Source organism: Eptatretus burgeri, chromosome 8 (assembly GCF_056783735.1).
Source record: "Eptatretus burgeri isolate ZD-2024b chromosome 8, Ebu_testis_v1, whole genome shotgun sequence".
NCBI lineage: Eukaryota > Metazoa > Chordata > Myxini > Myxiniformes > Myxinidae > Eptatretus > Eptatretus burgeri.
Genome location: NC_140968.1, coordinates 6,648,274 through 6,667,018, shown reverse-complemented (window position 1 = coordinate 6,667,018; position 18,745 = coordinate 6,648,274). Strand labels below are relative to the sequence as shown.

Genomic DNA, 18,745 nt, shown 5'->3' with positions numbered 1-18,745 from the left:
TGCCTGCCATACCAGGTGGGTTGGTTGACTCGGCCTGCCTGCCATACCAGGTGGGTTGGTTGACTCGGCCTGCCTGCCATACCAGGTGGGTTGGTTGACTCGGCCTGCCTGCCATACCAGGTGGGTTGGTTGACTCGGCCTGCCTGCCATACCAGGTGGGTTGGTTGACTCGGCCTGCCTGCCATACCAGGTGGGTTGGTTGACTCGGCCTGCCTGCCATACCAGGTGGGTTGGTTGACTCGGCCTGCCTGCCATACCAGGTGGGTTGGTTGACTCGGCCTGCCTGCCATACCAGGTGGGTTGGTTGACTCGGCCTGCCTGCCATACCAGGTGGGTTGGTTGACTCGGCCTGCCTGCCATACCAGGTGGGTTGGTTGACTCGGCCTGCCTGCCATACCAGGTGGGTTGGTTGACTCGGCCTGCCTGCCATACCAGGTGGGTTGGTTGACTCGGCCTGCCTGCCATACCAGGTGGGTTGGTTGACTCGGCCTGCCTGCCATACCAGGTGGGTTGGTTGACTCGGCCTGCCTGCCATACCAGGTGGGTTGGTTGACTCGGCCTGCCTGCCATACCAGGTGGGTTGGTTGACTCGGCCTGCCTGCCATACCAGGTGGGTTGGTTGACTCGGCCTGCCTGCCATACCAGGTGGGTTGGTTGACTCGGCCTGCCTGCCATACCAGGTGGGTTGGTTGACTCGGCCTGCCTGCCATACCAGGTGGGTTGGTTGACTCGGCCTGCCTGCCATACCAGGTGGGTTGGTTGACTCGGCCTGCCTGCCATACCAGGTGGGTTGGTTGACTCGGCCTGCCTGCCATACCAGGTGGGTTGGTTGACTCGGCCTGCCTGCCATACCAGGTGGGTTGGTTGACTCGGCCTGCCTGCCATACCAGGTGGGTTGGTTGACTCGGCCTGCCTGCCATACCAGGTGGGTTGGTTGACTCGGCCTGCCTGCCATACCAGGTGGGTTGGTTGACTCGGCCTGCCTGCCATACCAGGTGGGTTGGTTGACTCGGCCTGCCTGCCATACCAGGTGGGTTGGTTGACTCGGCCTGCCTGCCATACCAGGTGGGTTGGTTGACTCGGCCTGCCTGCCATACCAGGTGGGTTGGTTGACTCGGCCTGCCTGCCATACCAGGTGGGTTGGTTGACTCGGCCTGCCTGCCATACCAGGTGGGTTGGTTGACTCGGCCTGCCTGCCATACCAGGTGGGTTGGTTGACTCGGCCTGCCTGCCATACCAGGTGGGTTGGTTGACTCGGCCTGCCTGCCATACCAGGTGGGTTGGTTGACTCGGCCTGCCTGCCATACCAGGTGGGTTGGTTGACTCGGCCTGCCTGCCATACCAGGTGGGTTGGTTGACTCGGCCTGCCTGCCATACCAGGTGGGTTGGTTGACTCGGCCTGCCTGCCATACCAGGTGGGTTGGTTGACTCGGCCTGCCTGCCATACCAGGTGGGTTGGTTGACTCGGCCTGCCTGCCATACCAGGTGGGTTGGTTGACTCGGCCTGCCTGCCATACCAGGTGGGTTGGTTGACTCGGCCTGCCTGCCATACCAGGTGGGTTGGTTGACTCGGCCTGCCTGCCATACCAGGTGGGTTGGTTGACTCGGCCTGCCTGCCATACCAGGTGGGTTGGTTGACTCGGCCTGCCTGCCATACCAGGTGGGTTGGTTGACTCGGCCTGCCTGCCATACCAGGTGGGTTGGTTGACTCGGCCTGCCTGCCATACCAGGTGGGTTGGTTGACTCGGCCTGCCTGCCATACCAGGTGGGTTGGTTGACTCGGCCTGCCTGCCATACCAGGTGGGTTGGTTGACTCGGCCTGCCTGCCATACCAGGTGGGGATCATCCTACCATGATCGAGATTCGTTCTCCATCCTGAATAAAAACATCGGGCCAATATCCCTGGACGCTCACCTGGAAGCGGCTGCATAAGAGAACCAGGTAACCGCTGGTTCGCATCTGGATGACCCACAAAATATACAACGGATAAGAAAGTAAATACCGAGATGGATTTTTTTTTTTCATGCCGTGATAAACTTTGGTACATCACGGGTGAGGAAGGTTGTGGTCAAGTCTCATCGAAACCGTGCACTTAATGTGGTTTCGGAGAAGTTGAAAGTGTTTTTGAACCGGCGGACGTGACGACATGCCGTCCTCCACGAACTCCCCGGAAGTACGTCACAGGTGAGCGAAAAACGTCTCGTAAACTCGTCCACTCCGTGTGCAGCTTTCCTTGCCCTTGGAGCTGTTGTCGAGGCTTCTGGTGGAGTGGACTGCTGCACGTGGGAATCGAATTATTCATTGCCTTAAAATCATCCTCCAATTTGTTTGGCAATCTTTGAGGCATCTTGGGAGTTCGAATTGTATTTATATTTTAAACAATGTATGACGGCCATGTCGGTATCATTGGTAATAGTTCCTCTATAATTTTTTTTGGCGGGGTTTCCCCCTCTTTTAAAAAAAATATAAGTTGCATAGAATAGACTTACTTTTTATCTTGTAAATTCTGAAATAAATACATGTTTAAATTTTAGTTAAAATTAACCACGTGATTTCGGCCCCCTTTTTTTTTTTCTTCTTGCCGGTGTGGATTAGGATGACGTCAGCCTGCGTGGTTCCTCGTCTCATCGGTGTTTAAGGAATTTTTAAATATTTTTGATAAGGCGATCGAGTTGAAGCATCAACAGCAACAGCAGAACGAACCACCGCCGCAGTCATGGTAAGTTTTATGGGAACGTTGAGTGGTTTGTTAGTCAGGACCGCCGATACGTGACTGGGATTTTTTAATTTGCAACTAAATTAATTGCTGATTTGATTAATTTTTTTTCATTCTGTGAGGCTTCTCAGGCTGATTGTCGAACGTTGTTGGTGTTTGGATGAAAACTCATGAATTCCAACCTTCCTTGGGAGGGTATTGCAGTTCGAGATTGGCAGTTGAATTGTTTTGTGGTGGTTGGTTTGGTGGTGGTTGGATGGTTTTGTGGTGATTTTGTGGTGGTTGGATGGTTTTGTGGTGATTTTGTGGTGGTTGGTTTTGTGGTGCCTTAAACTGTCTTTTGTGATGTTTGCAATTTTCTTTCTGTGGGTGTTCTGTCTGTCTCTCTGTCTCTCTCCCTCCATGTCTCTCAACCTCCATGTCTCTCTCTCTCTCTCTGTCTCTGTCTCTGTCTCTGTCTCTGTCTCTGTCTCTGTCTCTGTCTCTGTCTCTGTCTCTGTCTCTGTCTCTGTCTCTGTCTCTGTCTCTGTCTCTGTCTCTCTCCATGTCTCTCTCTCTCTATGTCTCTCTCTCTCTCTCTCTCTCTCTCTATGTCTCTCTCTCTCTCTCTCTCTCTCACTCTCTCTCTCTCTCTCTCTCTCTCTCTCTCTCTCTCTCTCTCTCTCTCTCTCTCTCTCTCTCTCTCTCTCTCTGTCTCTCTCTCTCTCTCTCTGTCTCTCTCTCTCTCTCTCTCTCTCTCTCTCTCTCTCTCTCTCTCTCTCTCTCTCCCTCCATGTCTCTCTCTCTCTCTCTCTCCATGTCTCTCTCTCTCTCTCTCCATGTCTCTCTCTCTCTCTCTCTCTCTCTCTCTCTCTCTCTCTCTCTCTCTCCATGTCTCTCTCTCTCTCTCTCCATGTCTCTCTCTCTCTCTCTCTCTCTCTCTCTCTCTCCATGTCTCTCTCTCTCTCTCTCCATGTCTCTCTCTCCATCTCCATGTCTCTCTCTCTCTCTCTCTCTATGTCGTTCTCTCTCTCTCTCTATGTCGTTCTCTCTCTCTCTCTATGTCGTTCTCTCTCTCTCTCTATGTCGTTCTCTCTCTCTCTCTATGTCGTTCTCTCTCTCTCTCTATGTCGTTCTCTCTCTCTCTCTCTCATGTCTTTCTCTCTCTCTCTCTCTCTCTCTCCATGTCTCTCTCTCTCTCTCTCTCTCTCCATGTCTCTCTCTCTCTCTCTCTCTCTCTCTCCATGTCTCTCTCTCTCTCTCTCTCTCTCTCTCCATGTCTCTCTCTCTCTCTCTCTCTCTCTCTCTCTCCATGTCTCTATCATTGCTGACGCCAATCCGTCCTTCTATAATCTTTTATTTCTGTATTGCAGCCGCAGAATGAGTATATTGAGCTCTTTCGTAAACGCTATGGCTGTCGCTTTGACCACCATGAGCGTAAGCGCAAGCAGGAGGGCCGGGAAGCACACACGCGCTCCAAAAAGGCAAGGAAGATGATCGGCCTGAAAGCCAAGCTGTATCACAAGCAGCGGCATGCTGAGAAGGTTCAAATGAAAAAGACGTGAGTCTGCCCATTGATGCACTCCACTATAATCACCTGGAATGTTGGACATCGAGGAAAACCTCGGGTTATTGATTCACAATCTTTATTAAGTTTGTAATGGGTGGTTGTTGTTATTAATGCCAGGTACAAACATGGTAGATACCAGGAGTGGGGTCAGACCATTCCTCTTCCAAAGCAAGTTTGTGTAGATTCCGCTCTGTGGAGCTTCATCCTCAGTCAGTGTGCCAAGGTGGCCTCGAGTGATTTGATTGGGCTGGGCCTCTGCTGTTATTCCAGAAACATACCACTTTCACTTTTTTTTGGGGGGGGGGGTTCCCCCTCCCACCCTATAAAACGTGTTGCTTTCCATTGTGAGTGGGGATGTAGAGTCAGAGCGATCGAGTTGAGAATGTTTATTTTGTGTTTGGGTGCGCGTCACAAGAATGTGACTTGCATTGATTGATTGATCCAGAATGACAGGCGAATGTTCCAAATCATGCTGGGTGATATCTCTAGTATCTCTGCGATAAGATATTGAAATTGGAAGGGAACTCAGTGGAGTGCATATCTCCGCCATGTAACGCCGAGATCCACGAGAACATATCAGGCCCAATACATTTTTGAGATATCGTGCCATACAGGACCATATCGTGTTTAGCCAGATATCTCGATGGTGAAGAATCACTTTAGAAATTAAATAATTATCGTATCTGGATTCAGATCTTCACCAAAATTGAATCTATTCGTCCTTGTCACACATGTAACCTGTCCACCTGTCCACAAAGTTTCGTCCGAATCCATCTGCAACTTTTTGAGACATCGTGCTATATATCGGTTTAGCACTTGTCAATGGTGAAGAATCACTTTAAATATTCTAGTAGTCAGATCCGGATCTTCACCAAATTCTAATCAGTTCGTCCTTGTCACACACCGAACCTGTCCACAAAATTTAATCCGGATCCGTCCACACCTTTTTGAGATATCCTGTACACAAAAAACAAACAAACAAACAGACAGACGGGGGGTGAAAACATAACCTCCTTCACCTTTGGTTGCGGAGGTAAAAATACCAACGCGATACTACATTTTTGAAACTGTCGATTGTATCGGCACGTTCGATAATGGAAAAAGTGGTGTTCAGTGTCGTAGACTCCCTCCTACCACCCACCCCTACCCACACCATCGTGGTCAATGCACATTTCAACCACCCCCAACCCTCGCCATGCACCTGTTGTAAATGAAGAAAAAATTTTTTTAAATAAGCACGGGCTGGGTTGAGTACTCGACGTCGGGTTGACGTGAACAGCGCTCGACCCTGCCTATCCAGACGGACGTAATGCCGTCCCAGACATAACGCCCTAATGACATCCCAGCGAAAAGACCGTGACAGGTGAAGCGATGGATTGAGACATCCGGCTACTTTAATATACAGTAAAGATGAAGTCCGATGTCGGGCCACAACAGCTTGTTCACCCCGCTGCAAAAGTGCAAGTAATGTTCAAAAATACCCATTCATATTGTTACGTTTGAGGGGGGGGTATGCATTCAAAGGGTAATTAGGATGTTTAATTAGGTATGCCATGCTGTTCGAGTTTACCAGGATCTCGATGTAATAAGTAGCAATGCAGTGGTGATAAGTTGTCTCGTAAATGTTCATTTCTTCAAGGGGGAAATGATAAATGTCACGTAATTAGATAGGGACACGGGATAGGGTAAGTGTGTCTGCGTAAACCCCTTTTTGGTATTCTCTGAAGACTGGCCGTGACGTCACAGGACAGTGCAGTGGATGGCTCCGCCCCGTGATCACGATTGGCGGAAGGCGATGGCGGTGGGCCAATAAACGGCTCGATTGGGAGTGACGAGGACGAAGGATAAAAAGGTTCTGTTCGGGGTCGAAAAAGAAGAAGAAGAAGATTACAACCAGAACGCTCGTGTTTTTTTGGTGTGGAACCTGTGGCGGCAGAGAGCGTCCTGGTTGCTGTGCTGAGTCGATCGTGCTCATGATCGTGTCTGGGAGCCTTGCCGAGCCTCGTGCCTCGCCTCGGTTGGCTCTGGGGTTCTGCTGACTCGGAGTACGGGGTCGGGCAGCGGGCGGACCTGCCTCCCTCTCCTGCTCGCGGCTTAGCGCGGGAGCTGGTTCCCTGGCGGCTGTGGGCGGACTTGGGCCAGGACCAGGAGGTCGACAGCACCGCGGTTTGTCTTGCCCCCCTGGCGAGAGCAAGGCCGGCTCGTCCGGCGCCGATCCAGGGACAGTTGCGTCCACACCACGGTCCAGCCTGACCACCAGAGATAGCTACGTTTTGTGTGTGTGTGTGTGTGTGTGTGTGTGTGTGTGTGTGTGTGTGTGTGTGTGTGTGTGTGTGTGTGTGTGTGTGTGTGTGTGTGTGTGTGTGTGTGTGTCGGACGGGAGGGAGGTGTGGGGGGGGGAAATGGCAGGCGCTCCGTCCCACGAGCGGGGTCTCGGGACTGCACCGGCTCCGATCGACCCTCCGACCAGGAACAATCACCAGGGACCAGGTTCGACGACCCGTGGCAATTTGACGACCTTCACACGACCAGACCCGAACGAATGAACAGAACCTCAACCTCTTCCTCCGAACGAACGAACCATAAGCAGGGACTCTCCAACAACTCTCGACAATTCTCATTCAGGGACAAGGGACAGGGACAACCGACAACTCTCGACAATTCTCCTTCAGGGACAAGGAACAGGGACAATCGACCAGGGACTCTCCACGCCCACGCCTTTTGTAGGGTCGGGTTCCGCCCTTCGCTCCGTCCCGTGCCCCGCCCTTCGCTCCGTCCCGCGCCCCGCCCTTCGCTCCGTCCCGCGCCCCGCCCCGTTCTTGGCTCCTCCTTCCTTCGAGACGCTTCCAGAAAATGCCTCGAAGGGGGGGCGTTCCTCTCCCCTGGCCGCGTCACACCGCGCATCCGCCAATCGGGAGAGGACGCGCCACCCCTCCCCCTTTCTCACCAAGCGCGGAGAAAAATGGCGGGAAAACCCCACAGGCATTGTTGCTTTTCTTCTCCATGTGCCGAACGACGAGGGAAGGAAGATTCGGGCAGGAGATATTTGCGCGGGCGTTTTGGGCGGGAGATCTTTAAGCGGGAGTTTTGGGTGGGAGATGCCCCTTCGCACCCTTGTTGCTGCTGCCACTCTGCTCCTTTCATCCGTCCCGCGGAGATCGTGACCGCACGGTGCTCGTTGAGTGGCGAAGATGGTGGTAGCGTAGTTGTGAAAGGTGGCGTCATGGTGTGAATGGCGTAATTGTTGGCGTCGCGTAGTGAATGGCGTGATCGTTGAGATGTTGGTTGTGGCGATGTTCGTTGTTGTTCTTGCACCAAAATAACGACAGCAAAAGAAAAACGGCTCACTGAAGAATCGCAGCCCGAATGGATCACATATATTCCCTCTATACAACGGGTTTGGGCTAACGACACATGGACTTACCGATATATCTCACCTGAGGACCCTTTATGGTGTAATGCGAATTTCCACAGCCGTAACATTACCCCATCCCCTTTTTACAGACTCGTTCCGAGTCGTCAAAGTCTCGTGTGCCATCATGTGTAGTTCTCCCCTCATACGTTTTACCTTCGGATCCCTGAGTGCGACATTCAGTGTATTCGTGTCCCCAAAATAACCTGAGGGCTGAGTAACTAACTAACAAACACACTCATGCGAATGACTGAAATAAATTGCCGGAGCTATGACATACATGCCGGGGATGCACTCATCTTTACAGTGCATCATAACAACTTAACCTTACAAATCTTACACTAAACCATGGCCCAGGATCAATGGACTCTGCTAAGAGAAAAGCAGTTAACAGGGAGCCAGGCTGCTCGCATGCAGTCTCTGGCTCATGAAATGCAGGTGTGGGGAACGTGGCCGGCTGCTCACATGCAGTCCAAGGCCTCCCCCTTTTAAATGGATGCCGTGAACAACGAACGACGCACGGGCCGCCTCTGCAGGCCCGTGTTGTAGCTGCCAACAGGACAGTTCTTGCGGCTTCACGATGATCCCGGTGCACATGGTAATGAACCGGGGGGGGGAGGGGTGGGTGGCAAATCGAAACAGAACCGGGGCAGAAAGTAGATGAGGCCAGCAGGTATGACATGGCAAAGGTGGCAGGCACACACAGCCCGCAGAACTAGGCCGCTGCAGGCGGACGATCCAACCGGCACAGGCCTTGAAGCAACAGCCGCAGACGATCCGGCTGGTACAGGCCTCGCAGCAAAACAAAAGCTGCCGATGAAGTTGGCCGGCCTCCCGCCGTGCAGTGCAGGTTGGTGGGGGGAGTGCGGTGGTGCTGGCCACACAAAAGTCGGGCTCGGACCTACCTAACTATTTCCCTCCCACCTATCGCCTTTGCCTGTCTCCGTCCATACCAACTCCCTTAATTTGTAAAACCCACTTTAGCCCCAACTTATTTTTTTGTTATTATTATTATTTTTTTTTCTTTTTTACTTCCCACTATAAATCCGTCCCCTAACCCCCTTTTTCGTCATTGTTCGGCTAACCTATCTCGTCACCGAGCCTACTCCCAACCCCCTACATTCCCTTCCCGGAGGGGAATGAGGGAGGGCTAGCTTCCTGCATCGAGGCCCAACTCAAGCCTCAGGATGGCCTCCCCAGAGTTCAGCGATCTTAACCCAAAGTGGGTCCAGCGGCCCACAACGAGAGCGAAGGGATGGATGGTGCGGAGGGGTACACTTCCTATCTACCTTATCCATTTACTCTTAAACTACCCCGGGGCTTTCAACAAGCGCCTCTCGCTTAAACTATCGGTTCTCACAACCAAGATTCCCGTCGCCTGTGTTGGTGTCCTCGCAAATTCCGGGCCATGCCCTCCAATCTTCTTCCCGTGCCCTCACACGGTCTCACGGCTGGGACGCGTGGCTCCCTTGGGAGGAACTACCCTCTGCCGATTTCCCAACGATGGCACCCCCGGGCACTACACTGCCTCCGAGCCTACCAGCTCCCTAAACACCGGGGAGTGCCCTCCATGGCGACTCCCCTGAAATGCTCACGTGGCAGGCTGGCTTCCCGGGCCTCTTTCCGATGGTCACCCATGCCCACGACACTGCCCACGCGGCCAATGGCGCCCCAGGCCCCCACATCATGCGGGCGCACCTGTGCCCACTACGCTATCCCGGCCCCCCATGGGCCCTTGGCCTACCACGGCCGACTCGCCCGGGGTACCCACTCGGCGATACTCACCGTTCGTAGCCACGCTCCCAGCCCGTCATAAGGGCTCCTGCACCCCTCCAAGCGGGTATCGAGCCTACTTTCCCACCAACAGCAAAACGACCTCCATTTTGTCAATTTGACTAACGCAGCGAACTCGCTCTACACTGAACCCGGGGTCCCTTGGGCGGGAATCACTCCTCCTCCCAATCACTCATCGTGCCATGCATTCCCCATTCACTCCATACATACAGACCCGCTGGCCTCACTCACTCACCAAGTACAGTTTCCACTCTCTTCACACACATCGCTGAACTCGGCCATCCTTCTGACTACGTCCCCTAACTACCTCCTGCTCCCACGTCATCCCTTACACTACAGCACGTTCCATTTAACCTATGTAGCTATGCAACGTCCCCACGACACATCCACAGTCTGTCACTGTCCTCAAAATAATTCCCATCTCCCATCCTAAGTCTAAACTGAATCCCTCTAACTAATCCATTCCACGGACTCCATGAGGACTTACCCCTGCCCCATGAAGCCGGTCTCGTTAAGCTAACCCATCCCCCTAACTGGTTCCATCCTGTGCCCTGCCAGGGGGGTCTCCCACCCTTTGCCTGGGAATCCTGTTCACCCAAAAGCGAGGCTTGTCTTTTTTTTTGGAAATTGCGCAGCACCAGCGCGGCTTTCTTTCTTGCGTGTGACAAATAACAGATCTCGGTCGAAGTTGGCAGCCAAGTAACATCGCTGTCTGTCAGGCGGATTGCCCCAAGTCCTTCATCAAATTTTCTTTAGGTCACGCTCGTTCACAATGTGATGTATAATCTGATCTGGGTGACCGCAGTCACATGCTGGGCTGTCTTTGAAACCCTCTTTGTGGACGTGGTGCGATATCCATGCACGGAGAAGACTGATCTGGCTAAGCGCAGAGCCCCGTTTCCAGGGAGGTCGAAATCTGGACGCTCTTCTGTCGAATCGCTGACCAGTTCTTTGTTAACAATGTTGTTGTCCATCCAGAGATTGCACCACTTGTCCCTTGTGCTAAATCCCTGCATCGCTGAAAACGTTTGAAGAGCCCCAGAGAGGTTTGCGTAATTTGTCGCACGCTTGGTGGACTCTGCAGGTCTTGGTGTACACACTGCCACGTCTGTGAGCTTCCACGGGCATTGTGATCACGATCTAATAAACCCCTCGTTTCCCTCACCCTGATGGCAAAATCCACTAGCGGTGCCGTCGAGGATTTTGCTTGTGGAGATTTGAGGAAAATTGTATTATTACTTACGAAATCTAAAGATTTCATAAGTATATTGATGACTTCCGTCATCTGTTTGTGTGTGTGTGTTTGTATGTTTGTTTGTAGGTATGATAACTCGAGAACGGAAGAAGCTACCAATGTCAAATCACACCAAGTGATTCAGGAGGGTGATGGCTCGTGCTGATTAGAGTTTGGTCAAAATCGGTCAAAGGTCAAGGTCACAGTGAGGTCAAACATTCGATTTTTGATGGTTTGGTACAGAATCATCGTAGAAACTTCTGGTTTGCGTCGCTACCTTCTCTAGAGACAGCTTTTATTAGACAAGGTCAGAGGTCAAGTTGACGATTTCGTAAGTACCAGTCTATGACTGCTTGTTACTTACGAAATCTAAGGATTTCGTAAGTATATTGATCACTTCCGTTTCTGTTTGTTTGTGTGTTTATTTGTTTGTTTGTTGGCACGATAACTAAAACGGAAGAAGCTACCAATGTCAAATTACACCACGTGATTCAGGAGGGTGATGGCGAGCGCTGATTAGATTTTGGTCAAAATCGGTCAAAGGTCAAGGTCACAGTGAGGTCAAACGTAATTCCGTAAATTAATGTGGAGAAATGGAGTATTTTTGCTTCGCTGGACGTTACGAGTTCGTTTTAACTTCGATTTTAATTTTGTCTTTGGTTTTTGCGATAGCTTGGGACGCTTTAAACTCGGTTGTCGAAATTCTGGTAAAAATCGGATGTTTTGGAGACGTTTTAAGATTGTATAAAAAATATTTCACTCGACGCGTCACGGGTCGTCCCATGATGCAGTGCGCTCGAGCAGACGCGTCGTTGAGTCACGTTAAGGTTTTCCGTGTGCGCTGACGGTGTTTTCGATAAAGATGGTATTTTTTTTTATCATTTAAAGTCATTTTTAAAAGTCATTTTTTTTTATCCCAATAAAGGTTATCGTCGCATGCCTGACTCGCTGAGCCGTCGGATTATGTAAAGATTGTTGGTGGATGGCCGAATATTACGGTTTTGTGACTTTGATAAAATAATATTGAATACTTGCGTGGAGAAATGGAGATTTTTGCTTCGCTCGACGTTACGAGTTCGTTTTAACTTCGATTTTAATTTTGTCTTTGGTTTTTGCGATCGCTTAGGACGCTTAAAACTCGGTTGTCGAAATTCTGGTTAAAATAAGACGTTTTGGATATATTTTAAGATTGTATAAAAAATATTTCACTCGACGCGTCACGGGTCGTCACGTTTTGCAGTGCGCTCGAGCAGATGCATCGTTGAGTCGCGTAAAAGTTTTCCGTGTGCGCGCTGAGGGTGTTTTCGATAAAGATGGTGTTTAAAAGTTATCGTCGCATACCTGACTCCTGAAGCCGTCGGATTATGTAAAGATTGTTGGTGGATGGCCGAATATTACAGTTTTGTGACTTTGTTAAAATAATTGCGTGGAGAAATGGAGATTTTTGCTTCGGTCGACGTTACGATTTTTCATGGTTTGGTACAGAATCATCGTAGAAACTTCTGGTTTGCGTCGCTACCTTCTCTCGAGACAGCTTTAAGTAGACAAGGTCAGAGGTCAAGTTGACGATTTCGTAAGTACCAGTCCATGACTGCTTGTTTATTTATTTGACTTCCAAATTCAGTTTCGCTTTGACTCGGATCTCCGAGATTGTTGGATGGAATTTTATTCGGTATTGAGTGCCAGCAATTGAGATCCAGTTTCACAGCGATGCTCGTCAGAAGCAGTTGCGATCGACGTGATGGGAACCTTGGCTGTGCTCCTGTTCTGGGTATCAACGGAATTCTTTGTGTATCGGATTGTGGTGTTAAAAAACAAACAAAAAGACGAAGAAGAAAAAGAAGAAGCATTTCCTAATTACACTGTAGGAATTGAGACTTGAGAATCACTTGCACGAAATCAGAAGATTTCGTGAAAATTTTATTTGTAATTTGATCTAATTTTCACTTATTATTATTATTTTTTTGTAAGTTTCCACATTCCGGTTTTTTCTGTTTCAAGTCACCGATTCTGTGATTTCCGTCTGTTCACCTGAGCACGGAAAATCACTGGCTCGACAATTTTTGACAGGAAACGGATGAAATGTGTGTTTGATTTTTTTTTTTTCCTTTGGTTTGAGCTCCCCGATGAAAAACATCTCTTACACGTGGGGTTTTATTTGCATATGTTTATCTTAATTGGTCTTCTTACGTTTTCACAATCTTTGGTAATCTTCAGTCTCTATTCTCCAGCATCAAGATGCATGAACAGCGGGCGACCAAGCAAAAGGACGATGACATGACCCCGAAGGGGGCGGTGCCACCGTATCTGCTGGACCGTGAGGGCCAGAACAGGGCAAAAGTACTCTCCAACATGATCAAGCAAAAGCGCAAGGAAAAGGCTGTAAGTTGGTTCGTTCGTTCTGTTGCGGTTGTTTGCTCGCAGTCGATTGGGGAGCAATGAGTGCGTCATGGCACGGGTTCACTTTCGGTGCGAAAAGGGGGTGTCAGCGTGGTTTGGAGGCCCCAATTGGACTGCTCCACAATTCGACCCGTCTTATTTTTCTCTCACCGCGATGGGCTCCACCATTCCAAGTTTTGGGTTGATCTACTTATTGAGTACACAAATATTGTGATTTTTTAAATAAACAAAAGATATATTTATTGCCTTCTTACTTCATCGGAGGATTGCGCAGTCCCCTTTTTTTTCCTCCATTTTTTTAATCATTTTCTCCCAGGCTCTGATCCTATTCCACCTTCTACTTCCAGTGCCTGTGATGGTCTCCTTACAGGATCATCTGGTAGAGATGATCCAATGCAGTTTGTGTTCTTCTTTGATTAACTTTTGACCAAACACTTTCCCAATTACTAACATCGCTATATGCCTGGTGTTGGCTTTTTGGTTCGGGCGGTGGGCTTGGGATCCTAGGATCCTGACTTCAAATCCCATTCTTCTGTTGAATTAATACCAGGTGGGGTTGACTCTGCCTGTCATCCTTCTGAGGTCGGCAACATGCGTGCCAGCTTGCTGGTATACTCTGTCGGAGTGGTGACCTGTCCAGGATTATGCCCAATTGCCAAGGAGACTAATTAAGCAGCACCAACGCTCTGCATAGACCATAGACTCATGTAGAGAAGGACTGGAACCTCACGATCTCGGGGTTTGCAACTTGAATCTGAAGGATTAACTTGAGTCCGGGGCTAAAATGACTTCGAGAAGGGCTAGAGACACGATCTCGAGATCCATACAGGGGTTTTGAGGATGGCGAGTTCAATAGTGTCATTTTCAACACCACCTGAGGTCATCTTCAAGGTCAAAAGGTCATATTTCAAGGTCGAGTTACTGAATTTTGGTATTTTTTGCCCGTTTTTGTATCTAACTCATAGAGGAAAACTTTTGTAAAGTCGATGACAAAACATGACATTGTGCACCCACTGCACCGACTTGCTGATTTCTATCATCGTTAACTAATGTATGTTTTGTTTGTTTCAATTTCAGAAACTGTCCAGCTGGTGATCTCACAGGATCTTTGTGTTGTTTCCTGCTTTGGTGACTATGCCACGTCGTTGTAGCTGCTTTGGTTGTTGAGGAAACTATGATGGGACGCCTTATGTAAAGGTCATATCCTTCCCAAAAGATCCAAAGGAGAGGGAGAGATGAGTTTTGGCCATGCCAAATGAGAAAGAAAGCTTGAGGTGCTCAAAGGATATATATATATATATATATATATATATATATATATATATATATATATATATATATATATATATATATATATATATATATATATATATATATATATATATATTTGTGAGACACATTTCAATTGTGATTGGGTGTCAGTTAGGGGTGGCAAACGACCCAAGGAACCTCATCAATATTTCCTGGAGTACCGAAATCAGCTTTGAAGCAGGTGACCTCAGCCCCACGCCCAACATCATCTTATATGTCAGAATCAAGAGCTAAGAAGATGCAGGCAGCTGATGAGGCTGCAGACAATATCCAAGATTTTGACCACTTCTGTGCTAAAATCGGCTCCTATTTTCCTGGCTTTAACATCATAAAAGACCAGGAAAACCTTTACCTATCAAGAACTGATACTACTGGATAAACTGTCAAGCAGTTCTTTCATTTCCAACAAGTTCACTCACCTTTTGGATTTCTATTCTTGAATAGAGTTGAGAAAGATGGCATTGAGGTGCCCAAACGACTTTTTCCTTTGCAGAAGAACAGCCTGCTCTCAAAATGGTCCCAGATTAGATCCATAACTGACCAGGTAAACATCTATGAATGCACAAGCAAGGAAATTCTTCAGCTTGTTATAAGCCAGCTCTGTTGGATGACTGAGGGACACGAGCTTCCTCATTTCACCTTCCTTCTGTCGCAGCTGCATCTTGTGTTCAAACCTCTTGATTGTCGCCGATTTGATACTGATACTATGATTTTCGCAATGCAGCTTCACAGCATATCACCCAGTGCATACAAAATGATTCGTCGATCCGGCTTAATCATTCTACCATCAACAAAAAAGGTAAAACAGATGCTTGCTAGTGAGTCAGCAGGACTCCAACCTCAAAACCTTGTTTGACCAGCTTAAACCACAGAAGCGTTTGGTCAATTTAATGTTTGACGAGGTAAAGCTGGTCGAGACATTGCGATTTTCTTGAGGGCATGTTGTAGGATATGCTCAAAATGCAGCAGCGGGTGGTGAACACGAAATGCTTCCTTCACATGCTATGGTTGTTGAAGTTGCCTGCCATTTCGGTGGTCCACGCTATATTCTACGCATTTTGCCCTGCAAAAAACTAACTGCCGATCAGCTGAAGGAACTCTTTATCGAAGCTGCATCAGCTGTAGTTGGTGCTGGCGGTACTGTGATTTCTTTGATATGTGACAATTGCAATACCAACCGCAGTGTTTATTCAAAACTTGGAGGACCAGGAAGTTGCCAAGTGCTGTCAATTCAAGAGCAATCTATGTTCTTAGTGTACGACAACGTGCACATCTTCAAAAATGTTCGCAACAACTGGATTACTGTTGATGGCAAGACACTCTCATTTGTCGTTGATGGTAATGAGTACAAAGCTTACTGGAGTGATATTCAGAAGGTTTATGAGATCGACCAGGCTACTCCTATTCGCTTAACCAAGCCAATGCACACCGCTGTTTTCCCCAAGCCCCTTCAACGCCAGAGCGTGCCATTGGTATGCCAAGTGTTCAATGACAAGACTGTCGCTGCTTTAAAGACATTCAAGGATTCACTGGGAATCAGCGAAGGCACAATCATCCTCACCCAGATAATGAGTGAGTGGTTCAAGATGATGAACGTGAAAGACTGTTTCTCAGCTATCCATCTGCGCGACGAATCCAGACAGCCTTGGACAGCAGACTGTACAAGTTTCACGAGGCTGGAGCAGGCCTGCCAAATTATATCTACCTGCGCATGGCAAGGAGGTGGTGGTCGTAAGCTGAAGCTAACTCGGCAAACTGCTGAAGCCTTCACTGTGTCCACACGTAACAATGTGGATGCTGCCAAATTGCTTCTGGCAGAGAAAGACTTTGACTACGTTCTTCCTGCTATATTTGCAGATGAAGCCTTGGAAAAGTTTTTTTTTGGCCAAGCCAGGCAAAGAAGCGGTGGAAACTTCTACATTGACGTAGTTGACATTATGGCTGCAGCTAAAATTGTAAATTTGCAAACACCCATTAAGCATGACATTATGTCCGAATTTAGTTCTCGTGTGATTGATTGCGACAAGAACTGTACAACTTCCATAAATCCAGATGAGCGAAGTGAACTCATTGACGAGATTACTCCTCAAGACACTCAGGATCTCTTGGGGTCTGACGATGCCCTTAAGCATAAAGTAGTTTATTTGGCCGGACACCTTGTTCATGAATATGGCGATCGCACTAGTATGGAGGAGATCATTGATGATGAAGATGGTAATGAGGTGTCATCTGAGTTTATAGATAATTTGAATCGAGGTGGATTGAGTGTGCCGACTATGTCAACCGTCTTTTTTGTACATAATGCCTATAATTTGTATGACAAGACTAAAATGCGTTGCCGATTTCATTTTGCTGAGCTGTTATCCTCTGCAGATGCACATTTTGCTTGTAGTAATGCTGCATGTACTACTTTAGCTAACGTTCTATTGAAAGCTCATGTCCTCAATGTGACAAAGAAAAAGCTTTGGGATGCCTCAGGAGGCAAGAAAAGCTCTCCAACTCGTGATAGACATAGACATAGTTGTAATAGGCATAGTGTTGTGACATGCATATAATGTTTATGTAATATGATAAATGACAATAAATATCAAAGTTTAACAGCTCTACACACTTGCATCTTATTACAATCAGCCCTCTCTCACCGTTTATGAATTGGACACAAAAACGGGCAAAAAATACCAAAATTCAGTAATTTGACCTTGAAATATGACCTTTTGACCTTGAAGATGACCTCAGGTGGTGTTGAAAATGAAACTATTAAACTCGCCGTCCTCAAAAACCTCTGTATGGATCCCGAGATCGTGTCTCGAGCCCTTCGAGAAGTCATTTTAGCCCCGGACTCAAGTTAATCCTTCAGGCTCGAGTTACAAACCCCGAGCATGGGAGGTTCCAGTCCTTCTCTCGGAGTCTATGGCACAGACTATGGTCCCAATAGATGAATGGATGAAAATCGCTATCCTCAGTTTTCTCCAAGTGTTCATGTTCCATTTGTCTCGATAGCAAAAGGAAGGAGTAGCGGCTGGATGGCTTTCTTTCGAGCACGATACGCTCTTATGTGCCAACGAATTCCGTCTTTTGTGCAGAAATGTCATGAAATCCATCATCACAGCAGATGTTGGGTCTTGCCTTTTCTCAAATGGCCTGATCTCTGACGATCTGTGTGAATTGTTCTCGCCTCTTGACTTTTGACACCAAGCTGTTTTTCTCTCGACGATGGATTGGGGTACTAAATCTTAAGCAAGTGGTCAGGGCTGTCTCTTGGTCATAATTGCACACCTTTCCAGGTGTGTTCCATACTGGCGAAACTGTGGAATTCAAGGTGACCATTTTTTTTTCGCCCCCATTGGATTTGGTTGCTGGCTTTATGGTTAGGGTGGCGGGCTTGGGATCCTCTGGTCCTGAGTTCAAATCCTGCTCGGCTGTTGAATTGATACCTGGTGGGGTTGACTGCCTGTCATCCTTCCGAGGTCAGCAAAATGAGTGCCAGCTTGCTGGTATACTGTGTCGGAGTGGCGACCCGTTCAGGATTGTACCCAATAGCCAAGGAGACTACTTAGGCAGCACCAACACTGCACAGAGTATGGTCCCATGGATGGATGGATTGGACTTGGTCCGAAACGGCGGCTTATGGATTTGGTCTCGATTTTTCACGTGCATGCATGCGTGCGTGTGTGTGCCGATTTTTATTTGTACTTGGCACAAAGACAGCATATGATGGTATACATATACACATCATTTTGTTTCGCGATGCAATCAAAGATGGCTGGCTGGCGGCCATTTTAGTAGTAAAACAACCCCGATGTCGAACACGTCTTCAACCATTTCTCGGACATGCATTGAGAGATTTAGTTCAAACTTGGCGTACAGAAAATGAATGATGGCTTGCGTGTGCACGTCTTCTTTTTTGATGAATTTTTTGAGATCAGAGCCAAGATGGCCGATTGGCGGCCATTTTGTTGCTTAAATGTGTCCCCAACCATTTTTCAGACATGCTCTGTCCGATTTTATTCAAAGTTTGCACAATCACAGTACATGATGGCAAACACGTCCACCTCACTTTATTTTACGATCTGATTATAGATGGCTGACTGGAAGACTGATGGCCATTTTAGTTGTACATAAATATGGGCTAGCCCTTTAACTCCGTTCAGCAAAATTACTAAAACAACGGGGGCTATAATATTGTATGTTCTTTTTTTTACTTGTTTTCACTGGCTTGTGCTGTTGGTATGAAATCCTCAAATTAATCCTTTTTTCTTCTTTCCCATTGTCCTAATGCATGGTTTTCAGTCCAGTCATGTCTCGAGTGTATAATCGATGACCTCTCCA

General features: G+C 48.2%; 1 protein-coding gene across 2 annotated transcripts in view; it reads left to right on the top strand.

Annotated features, from left to right (window-relative positions):
• The first annotated feature begins 2,548 nt into the window (after positions 1-2,548).
• NSA2 (NSA2 ribosome biogenesis factor) overlaps positions 2,549-18,745 on the top strand; it is a 34,007-nt gene continuing 17,810 nt past the window's right edge. For both annotated transcript variants that reach the window (XM_085890787.1, XM_085890786.1), the window contains exons 1-3: positions 2,549-2,719; positions 4,069-4,256; positions 12,937-13,087. In XM_085890787.1, coding sequence (XP_085746913.1) covers positions 2,717-2,719; positions 4,069-4,256; positions 12,937-13,087 — 342 coding nt within the window. In that variant the 5' untranslated portion in view covers positions 2,549-2,716. The remainder of the gene's footprint in view (positions 2,720-4,068; positions 4,257-12,936; positions 13,088-18,745) is intronic.